The sequence below is a fragment of the Eupeodes corollae genome, chromosome 2, assembly GCF_945859685.1.
Source record: "Eupeodes corollae chromosome 2, idEupCoro1.1, whole genome shotgun sequence".
Classification (NCBI taxonomy): domain Eukaryota; kingdom Metazoa; phylum Arthropoda; class Insecta; order Diptera; family Syrphidae; genus Eupeodes; species Eupeodes corollae.
In genome coordinates, this window is record NC_079148.1 from 112,758,281 (window position 1) to 112,771,032 (window position 12,752).

At 32.6% G+C, this 12,752-nt stretch overlaps 2 protein-coding genes across 2 annotated transcripts in view; one reads left to right on the top strand and one right to left on the bottom strand.

The window, feature by feature from the left end:
- Positions 1–2,503: 2,503 nt before the first annotated feature.
- On the top strand, positions 2,504–3,221 carry LOC129948451 (uncharacterized). Its single transcript, XM_056059456.1, has 3 exons — positions 2,504–2,699; positions 2,772–3,005; positions 3,066–3,221. Exons 1-3 carry the CDS (start codon positions 2,594–2,596, stop codon positions 3,200–3,202), a joined length of 477 nt encoding a protein of 158 aa, XP_055915431.1. The 5' UTR covers positions 2,504–2,593; the 3' UTR covers positions 3,203–3,221.
- A 5,126-nt stretch (positions 3,222–8,347) lies between these two features.
- Positions 8,348–12,752, bottom strand: part of LOC129948450 (uncharacterized) — a 34,829-nt gene continuing 30,424 nt past the window's right edge. The window contains exons 3-4 of the mRNA XM_056059455.1: positions 8,806–9,220; positions 8,348–8,727 (exon numbers count right to left, since the gene is read on the bottom strand). Of these exons, the coding sequence (XP_055915430.1) occupies positions 8,599–8,727; positions 8,806–9,220 (544 nt within the window). The 3' untranslated portion in view covers positions 8,348–8,598. The remainder of the gene's footprint in view (positions 8,728–8,805; positions 9,221–12,752) is intronic.

Genomic DNA, 12,752 nt, shown 5'->3' on the forward strand with positions numbered 1-12,752 from the left:
GCACTTAACTGTCACGATTTAAAATGTCGTCTGTTTGAAGGTGTTCAAAATTTTCTTTAATCAAATTAATTAAAAAAAAAGTCATAGAGTTGGCTAATTTTAAGCCTGAAATAAATTTAATTCATAAAAATTTTAATTTACCGGTTTTCAAATATCAAATTGTTTGTGTCCATCATTGTACTCCATTTACCCTCTTATTTTATTCTTAGCTCACTGAGTTCTGAACATGTTCACAACTAAAAAAGAAGCATGAATTTGAAGATCTGAACGATCAGAGCTCAAAAAGAAACACAATTTTTTTCGACATTTTGAGCTGTGCTATATATATAAATAACAACGCTTTATACTTTTATAAATCGAAGGCCAAAACTAAGTAACCACTGCGAAAGCTTTTCCATCTTTCCTACTCAACAGGTCTCATTCCGAGTAGATGGAAAATAGCATTTGCCCAGCCTGTCCCTAAAAAAGGCGAATCCTCCTCTCCCTCTAATTATCTTCCAATAGGCCTCACGTACCTTCTTTCCAAGGTCATGGAAACGCTGATTAATTATCAGCTTAAGAAATATCTTGAAGAACTGAAGCTTCTTAATGAGCGACAGTATGGTTTTCATAGAAAAAGGTCCACTGGTGATCTCATGGTTTATCTCACCGAACAGTGAAACAAATCCTTACATCGTTTTGGAAAAAGAAATATTATTGCATTTGATAGAATTTGGCACCAAGCTTTCTTCTCGAAAATGTGTGCTTTTGTATTGATGAATCTATTCTTCTTTGGATTAGAAACTACATTTTAAAGCGTTCAATACAAATTTTATTGGATGGTTTTAAATCTGAAACTCATAAAATAAATGCTGGTGTTCCCCAGGGCTCCGTTTTGTATCCGACTCTCTTCCTCATATTCATAAACGATCTCTTGACTGCCACTTCTAATCCAATAAACTGTTTCGCTGACCACAGTACCCTCAGATTGAGAAAGATAACTGATTTAATTGATAAAGATTGTTACCATAAGCTTTTTCTTCCAGTTATATTTGATAACGTTCTTTCAATTTACTCAAACATATCATTGACATCAGTAACGTACCGAAACCATATCTATGTTAATTGTGCAATGGCCATTTTGTAAGAAAAGATAAATTAATGCTAATACTAAATAATAATAATAAATAATGTTTTTCAAAACACTAACTTATAGCCAATTTATATCAAAATCACTTATTTTTCGAAATATATGGATATAATTTTAAGCTTCAATTCAAAAACAACTATTTTCTTTTTAAAAAAAATTTAAATCTTCCATTCAAAGGCAGATTCTAGCAACCAAGCATAAATACAAAAATATATAAAATAAAGAATAATACTAAGTTGAAAAATCTATTAAGCCCGATTTTGTGAAGAAGTGTGGACAAACTTAGGTTTGAACCTTCCGTCTTTGACATGACATTTCTACTGCGTGTAAAAGCTGGACAGAATAAAAGTTACAAACTGTCAACCTCTATTGACACTCATTATCTTTTCGACAGTGAATCGCGGGTTTTGATTGTTGTCCAATTGAAGCTGCTTCAGGGCCCAAACAGGAAGCTTTAACGAAGAAGATGGTCGTCAATCTTCTATAGCTGAGTCAATTTTCTTAAGCTCATATTTCAAGATCTTTGTGTCAAATTGTAAGTGGAATGTTAATATGTTAAGATCAATGACGAGTTACTGTTGCTGAATTGTGATTAACCCTTTTTAATACAATGAGTGTTGTCCACTATAGTTAATACATGTAGTACCACAATATTCACTTTGGATGTAAGTTTTCCACGGTTCTCGGTACAGACAACATTTTTTATTTAAAAACTTTAAACTGCATTATAATTTTCTTTCAAAAATCAACAATATTCAATCAAAGTAATTTCTGTCATGTACAAAATCAAACGAAGAACATATTCCCCTTATCAAATACTCTTCCATCTATTAGACAACATACTCGTAAGTGATGTGTTTAATAAACCCTAGATACACTCACGCAAATTCATGCTGAAAGTCTATTACAAGATCAATTTAGGGTCGATTTAGAAAATCCTTAAGAGGACATAAAGATAGAATCAAACTATGTGCGGTAAACAACAACAACAATATCAACAGTAGCAACAAATACAAAAGGAAGGACCAAACTTTCCCCATTCTTTTCCATTCAACATGTCATTCTTTTGAATTCAAATGTCTGGCAAATAGACGAACGACTTTATAAAGAAAAAGGTCCAAAATGCCAAATCAAATATAAGAGAAAGGGGTTCATTGTTTTGTGTTGAAAACACATTATATTATGCAAACCAGGAAAACACTTTTTCGTCCTTCAAAAGATAAATGGTGTTGAAAGTTTCTTTGTTGGTTTGGTCTTGGTTTAGTTTGATTTTGTTGTTATTTGGGTTTGGGTTTCTTTATTTGAAAGGAGATTTTTCTATTTTATAAGAATTCTACTTTGAATATTTATCTTTAAATCAAAAATAAACTTCAAAGAAAACCTCTGATTTAGATTCGAATAGAAAATCAATATCGATTGATGATGAAATGAATAAACTTTTGTTTGGGTTTTGATTTTGTTTTGATGATGAAGAAAAATCATGACATGTCAATTGACGAACTAAATCAGAAGTTTTATGAATATCTCGAAGAGATTATGTATTCAAGTGTCAATATTGATGATCCTTATGGTAAGTTATGGTATAAAGTTTAAAAATCCAACAATTTTTTTACAAACATTTGAAAAATAAAAACTTTTTTAGATCGCGTAACTGTAATGCAATGGATAAGAAAGTTAAGAAGTTTAGATGCCAAATTGTTGACAGATGTAATGATAAGAAATGAATATGCAAATTACTTACGAATAACTTTAGACAATGCGAAAATATTTTTGTCTGCGCCTTTTAAAGAAGCTCCGCCAGAAGGTAATTTAAGACCGTTGTGTGAAATATTGGCTAATTTTGTAGCAGCTAAATGCCCACCAATTCCTATGACAGGTATAAGACGAGGAACATTTTTCTTTTTTTTATCTATGATAGAAGTAAAATTTGTTTCAGGGCCGATTGAACCCATCATGTCACAAATGTCCAACGATGGAAAAGTTTTTACCAAAGTTAAGCAATCTCCTGATGGTGGAATTTTGTGTTACATTGCTGTAACCCCAGACGGATTTGGGGAAAATCCAACAAAATAAAGAGAAGATAACAAAGATGTGCTGTGATTTATTCTTATTCTCATACTGTGCAGGATCTATAAATATGACACCTTTGTATATGGGGTAGGGATTGGTAGCTTTTAACTGGTATTAATGTCATAAGTTCTTTTTATAATTCTATATTTAATGTTGAAAGTTTCTTTTGTACACATTTTCAACGTTACCACCCCTCCCTCTAAAGCTCCTCTGTTGCTCAAAACTTTTGTCTGTTCATCAAATAAATAAACTTAAAATGTGCTTCATTTTTTTAGAATATAGATCTGAAAAAAAAGAATATCCGAACTTTGACACTTGATACCAGCCATATTTACAAAGTTTAACAGCTTGGCTCTACATTTCGCTTTCACTAGGAACGCAATTTAAATCGATTCAAAACATAAAATAGGATTTTGAAATTCAGGGGTGGAATCGGCTTAGGTGATTGTTGACTATCAATTTTTTGATAGTCAAATTGACTATCATTTTCATTCCGTCTGTGTAAGATGATTCAACTCAATTCAATTCGATTGAACAATTTCAGATTCAAATTGTCAAAATTCGTTGTTGCCTTGGTGAAATTTTAAATTGATTCTTATAAAATATCTAAATAAAAGTTTCAAATTGACTGATTTTGAATAAAATTCTTCTTTTCTTGCTCTTTTTCGAATGTCGTAAGCTTTGTCGGTCACAGGAACGTTTTTTTTAAATGAAACAAAGTGAACTAATAAAATTTTCCAGTCGTTCGTGTAAGCATCTGGTAGCTCTATTCGGAATAAACAAATTTGTTTGAAAACGACTATCACATTTTTTTGTGATAGCATTTTAGGTATCAATTTGACTATCACCTTATGTAGATCAAATTCGATCATTTTGATTGTCATTAATAAACAATCACCTTAGCCGATTCCACACCAGTTTTATCGATATCGGTTTAATTTTTTTTAACTCATAACGAAGAGAATTTTAGTTACATGGTGTGGTTGTCTCCGGTTGTGGTGTAATTAATTAAAATTGAAAAATAAAACGAAAATTTAAATTTTGTTAATATTATTTGTTTTATTTTAAAAACAATAAATTTCACAACTTTATTTATTTATTATTTAATTTATGACGCGACGCGTTTCGGAAATTCTTCTTCCATCCTCGGGCGTATAATTGACTCAATTAAATTTAAATTTTGTTAATATTATTTGTTTTATTTTAAAAACAATAAATTTCACAACTTTATTTATTTATTATTTAATTTATGACGCGACGCGTTTCGGAAATTCTTCTTCCATCCTCGGGCGTATAATTGACTCAATTATACGCCCGAGGATGGAAGAAGAATTTCCGAAACGCGTCGCGTCATAAATTAAATAATAAATAAATAAAGTTGTGAAATTTATTGTTTTTAAAATAAAACAAATAATATTAACAAAATTTAAATTTTCGTTTTATTTTTCAATTTTAATTAAGAATTTTAGTGTTTTACATTTCAATATTTGGTATTTTAAAATGATTTGAATTCGAAAAGATTAAGTTGGTGTGATTTGAATTCGATCGAATGATAGAACCTTAGAAACAATTTCACTCGATTTTCAATTTAGATTTAGATTTCATTTCACTTGATTTTGTTAACCTAGCTATAAAGCTTTATTCTACTGTCTCGTTAAATTTTTCTAACATTTTAACTTGGAATCTGGATTTTATATGGTAATCTTTATTAATATGGATCAGCTCAGCATTAATGATAATCGAATTGTTAAAATTTACTATAAAATTAATTCATTACCAATCTTACACCAACCGTTTTCATTCCTAAATGTTAAACAGAAGAACTGTCAAATTGTCCTAATTTTCTGGCTTAATTTTTGTGTAAAAATTACCATCGATGGATAGAGTGTCTGTATCAAAGAAAATGACAAATTGTTGTTTGTATCAAAATAATTTACGTTTACCATGGTTGTTCGCTCTAAAAGAATCAGATATAAGTCCACTGATACAGTGAACAGGTCTACGTTGACGAAAAGCAAGATCTGACAAAAAATTCGTCACTAACCTTGACAGTGTTTAGAATTCAATTCTGTTGATTTCGTATCACTCACAAAAATTTGGTATCTCGAAACTAAACATCCATAATCGTCCTAGATCAGTGTTTTAAAATGAAATACTGGTACTCCAGAAAAAAATTCTTGAATATGAAACTATATAAATACACATGAGAGATCCTACGGCACCCAAAACTGTGTAGCAGAATGCATTGACCTTAAGCTGTTAAACTTTTTCAAGATCTACCTACGCGACCAACCCCCCGCCCCCATATAAAAAGTTTTTTTATAGAGAACATACCAAGAAATTAAAATCGCTCTCTATTTCCTTGCTTTTAATTTAAAATAAAACGTGCATATGTAGTCTAAGAGCATTTATATTAAAAAAAAAAAACAAAATCTTTGCGAAACAAACTGTTAAAAGAATTCGAACTAATTTCCGAAAAAGATTGAACAAATTTTTTACGCATTGAGAAGCGTCTTTTTTAACAACTTCTATCTTAAGTGACACTATTAATCGAGAAAAAGATACTATAATGAAAAATGCAATATTTATGTACCTATCATCGCTTGTCTTAAACTTTAAGGTTTTTGACCAATGGAAACAGCTGCGAAGATTTAAAATTCTTGACAGTTATTTTTCCCCCCAAAATTGGACAAAAAGTCATTTAAATATGCAAAAGCGTTGAAATATACCAGAAATTTCATCCGCTCCGAGACCGGGCTTCTGATTCCTTTTTGCTTTCTTGAAATTATTTACATATCTTTTTCACGGCTGTCTCACAGTCAGCATTTGGGTTTTTTTTTAATATTCCTTTTGCTACAATCAGAACTCTTTATTTCCTATGTAGCTAACACAAATTTTGACTTACATATATCTCATATACACTTTATTTTATTGATTACTAGCTGATCCGGCCAAGCGTTGCTGTAGCTAAAGGTTTTTTTTATGTTGAATTGTTGTAAATTATTTACAATGAAATTATTATTTACGAACGAAGACGGAATCGCTAAATTTGTTAGACTGCCAAAATAGCCCGATGACTGAGCCAATTATGAAAAATACTCTGTATCAATTTATTTTGTTTCCTGAAGAATAGTGCTGAAATTGTCTGGCAGTTTAATGCATTGCGTATTTATATTTTATTTTACTGTTCCAAATATCTAGTAATTTTTCAGAAAAGTGCTACCACCAAAAATTGAAAAAGTAACGTTCACTGTATCTTGTTTACAACAAAATAAATGTCACCTATACTTCTACCTTAACATGTGGTGGTTATGCTATTAAATTTTAGCTTTGATATAGCGCCATCTATTGAATACTTGCTCAATCCAGTCAAAAGATGATACCATCTGTTAGAATGGTTTGGAGCTAATACTCATAGTTAATTGAGACTATCAAATTTTGGACAAATAATGTGCAATAAAATAATTCAAAACTTCACGCGGTGTACAAATTTGATTAAAATCGGTTAAGTAGTTTAGGAGTCCATCGCAGACAAACATCGGAACACGTAATTTACATATGTAAAAGACCACGTATTAATCTTTGCACTATCCTTTTTATTCCACATTATGAAGAATCAAAATTTAAGTATTTATCAATCGGTATATCATTCCTTTTTTGTAAAAGGTTTTTTAATTTGCGCGGGTAGATGTTGGTGCTCAGTTTTGTCCATTTTGTTTTTGTGACATCTCTCAAATCTTTTGTTTATTATTCAGTTGTGTATGCCAATTCATAATGGCAAGTTACACGATTGAACAGAACGTTCAAATGATAAAACTTTATTATCAAAATGAGTGTTAATTAACGCAAACGTTACGCACATTGCACAAATTTTTCGGTAGACGTGGTGGCACTTCACAGTCGGCTCTTCAACGTTTGGTGGCGAAATTTGAGACGACCGGTTCAGTAAACAATCAGCCAACACCCGTATGTTCAAAGAACGCAAGATTGGCCGAGAATATCGCCAAGGTCTGTGAAAGTGTACAGCAGAACCCGAGTCAGTCTATTCCTGGCCGTGCACACGAACTCGGCCTTTCAAAGACTTGGGGATATATCCGTACAAGATCCAACTGACCTAGGAGTTCAAAGTTCATGAACATAGCAACACCCGTATTTTCGGTGACTGGCCTTCGAATCGTTTGGAAGAGGACCCTAATTTTAGCCGAAAAATCATCTTTAGTGACGAGGCGCATTTTTGGATGGAAGGCTGTGTTAACAAGCAAAATTGCTGTATATGGGACAACACCAACCCACGCAAGGCTCACCAGGTGATAATGCGTCCTCAAAAAGTTACCGTTTGGTATGGATTTTGGGCCAGCGGCGTAATCGGTCTGTATTTTTTTGAAAACGACATTAGTGAGGATCTTATGGACATTGACGATATTTGCAGGATGGCGCTACATGCGACACAGCAAACGCCACGATTGACATTTTGCATGAACGATTTGAAGGTAAAGTTATCTCTCGCAGGGTTGATGTGAATTGGCCACCAAGGTCATGCTATCTGACCCAGCTAGACTTTTTCCTGTGGGGTTCTTGAAGTCGCAGGTCTATGCAAATGAACCACAATCGACCGATTCCCTAGAGGTAAACATAACATGGGCCATCGCTCAAATTCTGCCACCTAAAGTTTTTCTCACATGAACTGCCTTTTATCAGCAATTGACAAATCCTCCCAGAGTAACTCTTGTTATGAAAAGTGCTTTCTCAAATTAGGAATGGTTGAGTGTTGTTAATCACCAAGGCCTAGTTTTCTAAAGACTGTTGAGATACATAATTTATTGATTTTTTTTAATATGTATATCATTAAAGTGAGGTCCTTTTTTTTCTTTACAACTTTCGAAAGTTGTACAGTATAACTACGGAAAAAGTTTCATTTGATTATCTAACATACATATATAAGAACTTCTTTACAATTAATTGACATTGAGCTACTCAAAATCCACACATTTAATAACGAAACACATTGCCCAGCAATAAAATTACAATTATTAAAATGTAGTGGATAATTCGGTGAGTGTGCCTTACTATGCGAACCCAGAAGTCAAATATTACAACACACTTTTAGTTCTTTCAAAATATTAAAATCATAATTTAAGTTAAACCTTTTTCATCTTTATTGTATTTTGTAAATAATAATACATTCTTAATAATATACAAATTTTATGTCTCCGTAACAATGAGTCCATTGCAGTTCTATTATTTTATCTGACTTGTTTTGTGAATTTTTGGAGCAGACAAATTGTTTTATTTTTCTTGTTCTACATTCAGAACATGCGATGCTTATAATAATAAATAAGAAAAAATAATAAGTATAGTACAACTAATACATAATGTTCTCAATGCGCTACCAGAGAACATCATTCAGGAAGATCTTTCGTAACCGGATGCAAGACAATAGAAGCTCCATTACATCCTGCCGTATCTGCTATGAAGTCATGGAAATTACTTTCCAGTGCCCACATAAACTTTTTATGTCCTGGCACAACCTGTAATACAAGAAGTTGAAAATGTATTTAGTTTTTTTTTCTAAGCTTCGTATAAGAAAAACAAAACTAAGCACATACCTGAGTAGATAGACGACAATCGCCCCCATTCTGCACTTCAACCAAATTAGCCATCTTAAAACACGTTGCTGAATCCCACATATAGATGTCATTCTCACCCTTGAATCTCAAGAATAAAGAAGCTCCACCATCTGTGCCTAGAAATACTAAGGGCTTGCCATAGGGTTTTGGACCAACATCTACAACAGCTCCAGCACCTTGTCCCACACGCAAGTAATGAGTTTTTATTGAATAAATCCGAGGTGAGCTGAGGAAGGTAAGGAACATAGTTGCAGCACCACATGGCTTAACGGCAAGAGCAATATAAAGGACGTCATTGATGGGTGCTGCTGCTTTAGGTAATACAACACGGAATGCTTTGGCTCCAATCACGTCATAGACTAGAATACTTCGAGTTCCAGCATCAGCGACATATCTAGAAATGTATTGTATTTTTTATGATGAACGATATGTATTATAAAACAAAGCTTTAAAATAAAATAAGTATCTGGAAAGGGTTTGTTTTTTCTTACAAAATTCTACGTTAGGTTAAAGTATCTGTTCAAAATGGTTTAGAAGTATTGTGATACAACATTAATCTTAAGATTTTCTTCTGAGCTCAATGAAATCAACTTGAGTCCCAAAAATAGTATAGTATTTAGGAAGTTATACAAAAAATAAATTCATCTGTTAAAATGTTAAACATCACAATTTCTATAACAAAGACGCACATAAAAATTGTGAATGGGACACAAAATACATCCATTTTTGTTTTGTTTCAGATATCCAGTGAAACATATCCAAATGGCAATACACGGGTGCTTGTCTGGTTGACTTGGAGAAGGCCTTCGACAACGTATGGTTAGAGGTTCTTCATCTAAAGCTAACCAGATTTGGTATAAGTAAACCACTGTTGTATATACTTTATGAAATGCTTAATGGTAGACGGTTTATGGTCAAAATTGGCAATGTAACATCTACCAAAATCTTTGATGTTAAAAATGGGAGCCGCTAACTCGCCGATCTTGTTCAGCATTTTCACCAGCGATCTGATAGCAAGTCTGGCTTAGGTAAGAGCGTACTCTGACCACCTAATTGGGTAAAGACAATTTTGCAGTGTGACTTTGACAAGATTCAGCAATATTCCGATGACTGGGAGTTGAAACTTTCAGAAATGCGAAACTATTCTGTTCAGGACTCTGTTCTTTGAGAAAGAACTTGAAAAATCTAGTGATCATTGGACCAAATCGACAGCAAAAGTACTTGTATTTCGACAGACAAATGAGTGCTGCTCTGACCAGAGCTAGGGCAGCCTTTGCCCTGACAAAACGGCCTGCAAACTTTTTGACAACAGGGTGAAGATGATTAGCTACTTGGCCCTTATTAGGCCGATGATTGCCTATTGGTACCCGATCTCAAATAGATTACACAGAACACCAGAGTCGGAGCACAAACATTACTATTCCAACCAGGTTCTATACAACAGAGCCAACGTAAACAGAATAGAAAATTTTCGGCTGAAGCGGCTGATTGCGAGAGGGATGTCTTCGACTAACAATTTAATTTTTGGGGCTAACTACCCCATTAATTAGTACTATGAAAGAGCGCCCGAAGCTTTCCTCTATTTCGACAATCGAGGGCCGATAGACGATAGAGAGGCGGTTCCGCTAATCTACCACGTCAGTCGTAAAATTGTAGGTATGCGACTCCTTTACAGTCGAGACGTCCTCGCACTGGACAGAACCGAGTGCCTTCTATTCAGTAGGACTGTTTCCGATTAGAACCGAAAAGATAGGGTGTAGCAAGAAAACCAGTTTTGGTGGCTTCAAATTGAGAATGTCATTTAAAGTTGTCTAAGGCGTTTGGTCTAGGCTGGCTTACACAGGTTTAAAGTTTAGTTTAGGGAAAGTCAGGGTGACACCAAAAAATTAATTTTAGGTATTATAATTGTGGGATGCGATCCACACTGAGAACTTTTCATCCCGTCTGTCGATTTGTCTTGCTTAAAAGTGTGTAGGTTTCTTTTGGGTTTTTATTTTTTTGTAAAAAAGACTGTCGATTTTTTTTTTAAATTTTACTGAATATTGACAACAATATTTTTTAAAAGATAAAAGTAGTTTAAAGCCAATATCTCAAAGTTTTGAAAAGATTTTACCAGATGTTAAAAACGTTATTTTTCGTTGCACAAAATTGTTTGGGGGATGTAATCATCTTGCATTCGTAAAATTTTTGTTCAGTTTTTTTTATTTACAAAAAACAAAAAACTTTATATAATATAAAATTTAATTCAAGTCTCTAGCATCATTGGTTCGTGAATTATTTAGGGCTAACCAAAATTATCATATTTTTTTAAAATGATATGGTAAAAAAACCACCCACGCAATTTTCTTAATAGCCCTTTCTGCATCTTTCTGCCTTATAACAAAATTTACTTGAAATCGATATCTCTACTGGTTCTCGACGACGAAAAAAACGTCGTGAACGTACGGACTTACGTACGAACGTACGTACACACGCACGCACAGGCAGCTTTCTAAAAATCTTTTATTTTATTTTACTCTAGAAACCTCGAAACGTCGAGAAATGTCAAAATTTTCAATTTTACAAATCGGACCCATTACAATAACTTCCTAAGGGAAGTGAAAAAGATACCTATTTTTTAGTTTTCTTGTTTTTAGAGTATGTTATTGTTATTTAGTATTAAAATTGTTTTCAGAATAACCAAGAGCGCCCGCATTGGACATCGTTAGATATTTTTAAGTTTTCTAAATGTTCGCGTCTATCTTAAGAAAGTTTTAAGTCCATTTCTGTCCTGTTTATGAATTTTAACCAAAACAACAAGAATCTATTTCCTCTAATATCAAATGATTATGACCTCAAAAACGCAATTGCAGCAGAACGTGTTTTATAAATAGTAGAGTTTTCCAATAAAAGATTTAATTTTGAATAAAGTACTATTTCCGCAACAGTCACTTTTAAAGCTTTTAACATTTGACAAGTGAAACCCGCCATTGCTACACACACTCTTCAAAAATGCATTGAAATTGTTAAAATGCTCCACAATTAATTGAATGCCCAAAAGGTTTAATGTGAAATACAGCCGTGAAAATTTTAATTGGTCATTTTAAAAAATAGATAGATTCATGATTAATGGCATACCATCATCAATACAATGAAAATATCATCCATTCATTTCTTTTAAAAAATACTCGTTTTTTTTGTATCAAAATGAAATCTCTTAATGGAAAATTCTGTAATCATTTATTTTATTTGCAGTATAATTTGTTATAATAATATTTACAAACATTAATATATATATTAATATTTTTAACTAAACATTATTTTAATTGCAAAAAAAAGGACAACTTTTATGCAACTTACGCCTTTGGTTGTAAATATTATAACTTTTTTCTAAATAAATACAAAGTCTCTTTATATTCACGAGCGGAAATTCGTTCTCCGAATTCTTTTAAAATAAAATTGAGGGCGATGAGCTTCTGGGTGTACTTTTAACGTCATTTTAAAATAATTGTTTATCTTCCGGTTGTCAAATGGATAGCAGGCGCCCGCCCGCCCAATTCTAATTATGTTAACTTAATAGAACATTCATAAGATTTCCACAGTTCTTTTTATGTTTTCCTTATTTTCAATTGTAAATTATTGCAGAACTCACAAGTAGAGTTATAACTTTGGGACAAAGTAATAATAACTTTTTCCTGAGGTTTATGTTTATGTTACCATAAAATAGAAGGGTTCATATTTCGCAACGATTGGTGTGATAAGAATGATGAAAAAATAAGAATTCAGTGGAATAAACAATTGAAAGACAAGACATATAATTGAATGTATGAAACAAAAGAGTGCAAACAACTGATAATAATGTTGGTGTTCATTTAAGAAACTTCCTGGATATAATTGGTATACCTTTTTGGTATTTTGTGACATAATAAAAAGGAAGTAAACTTTGA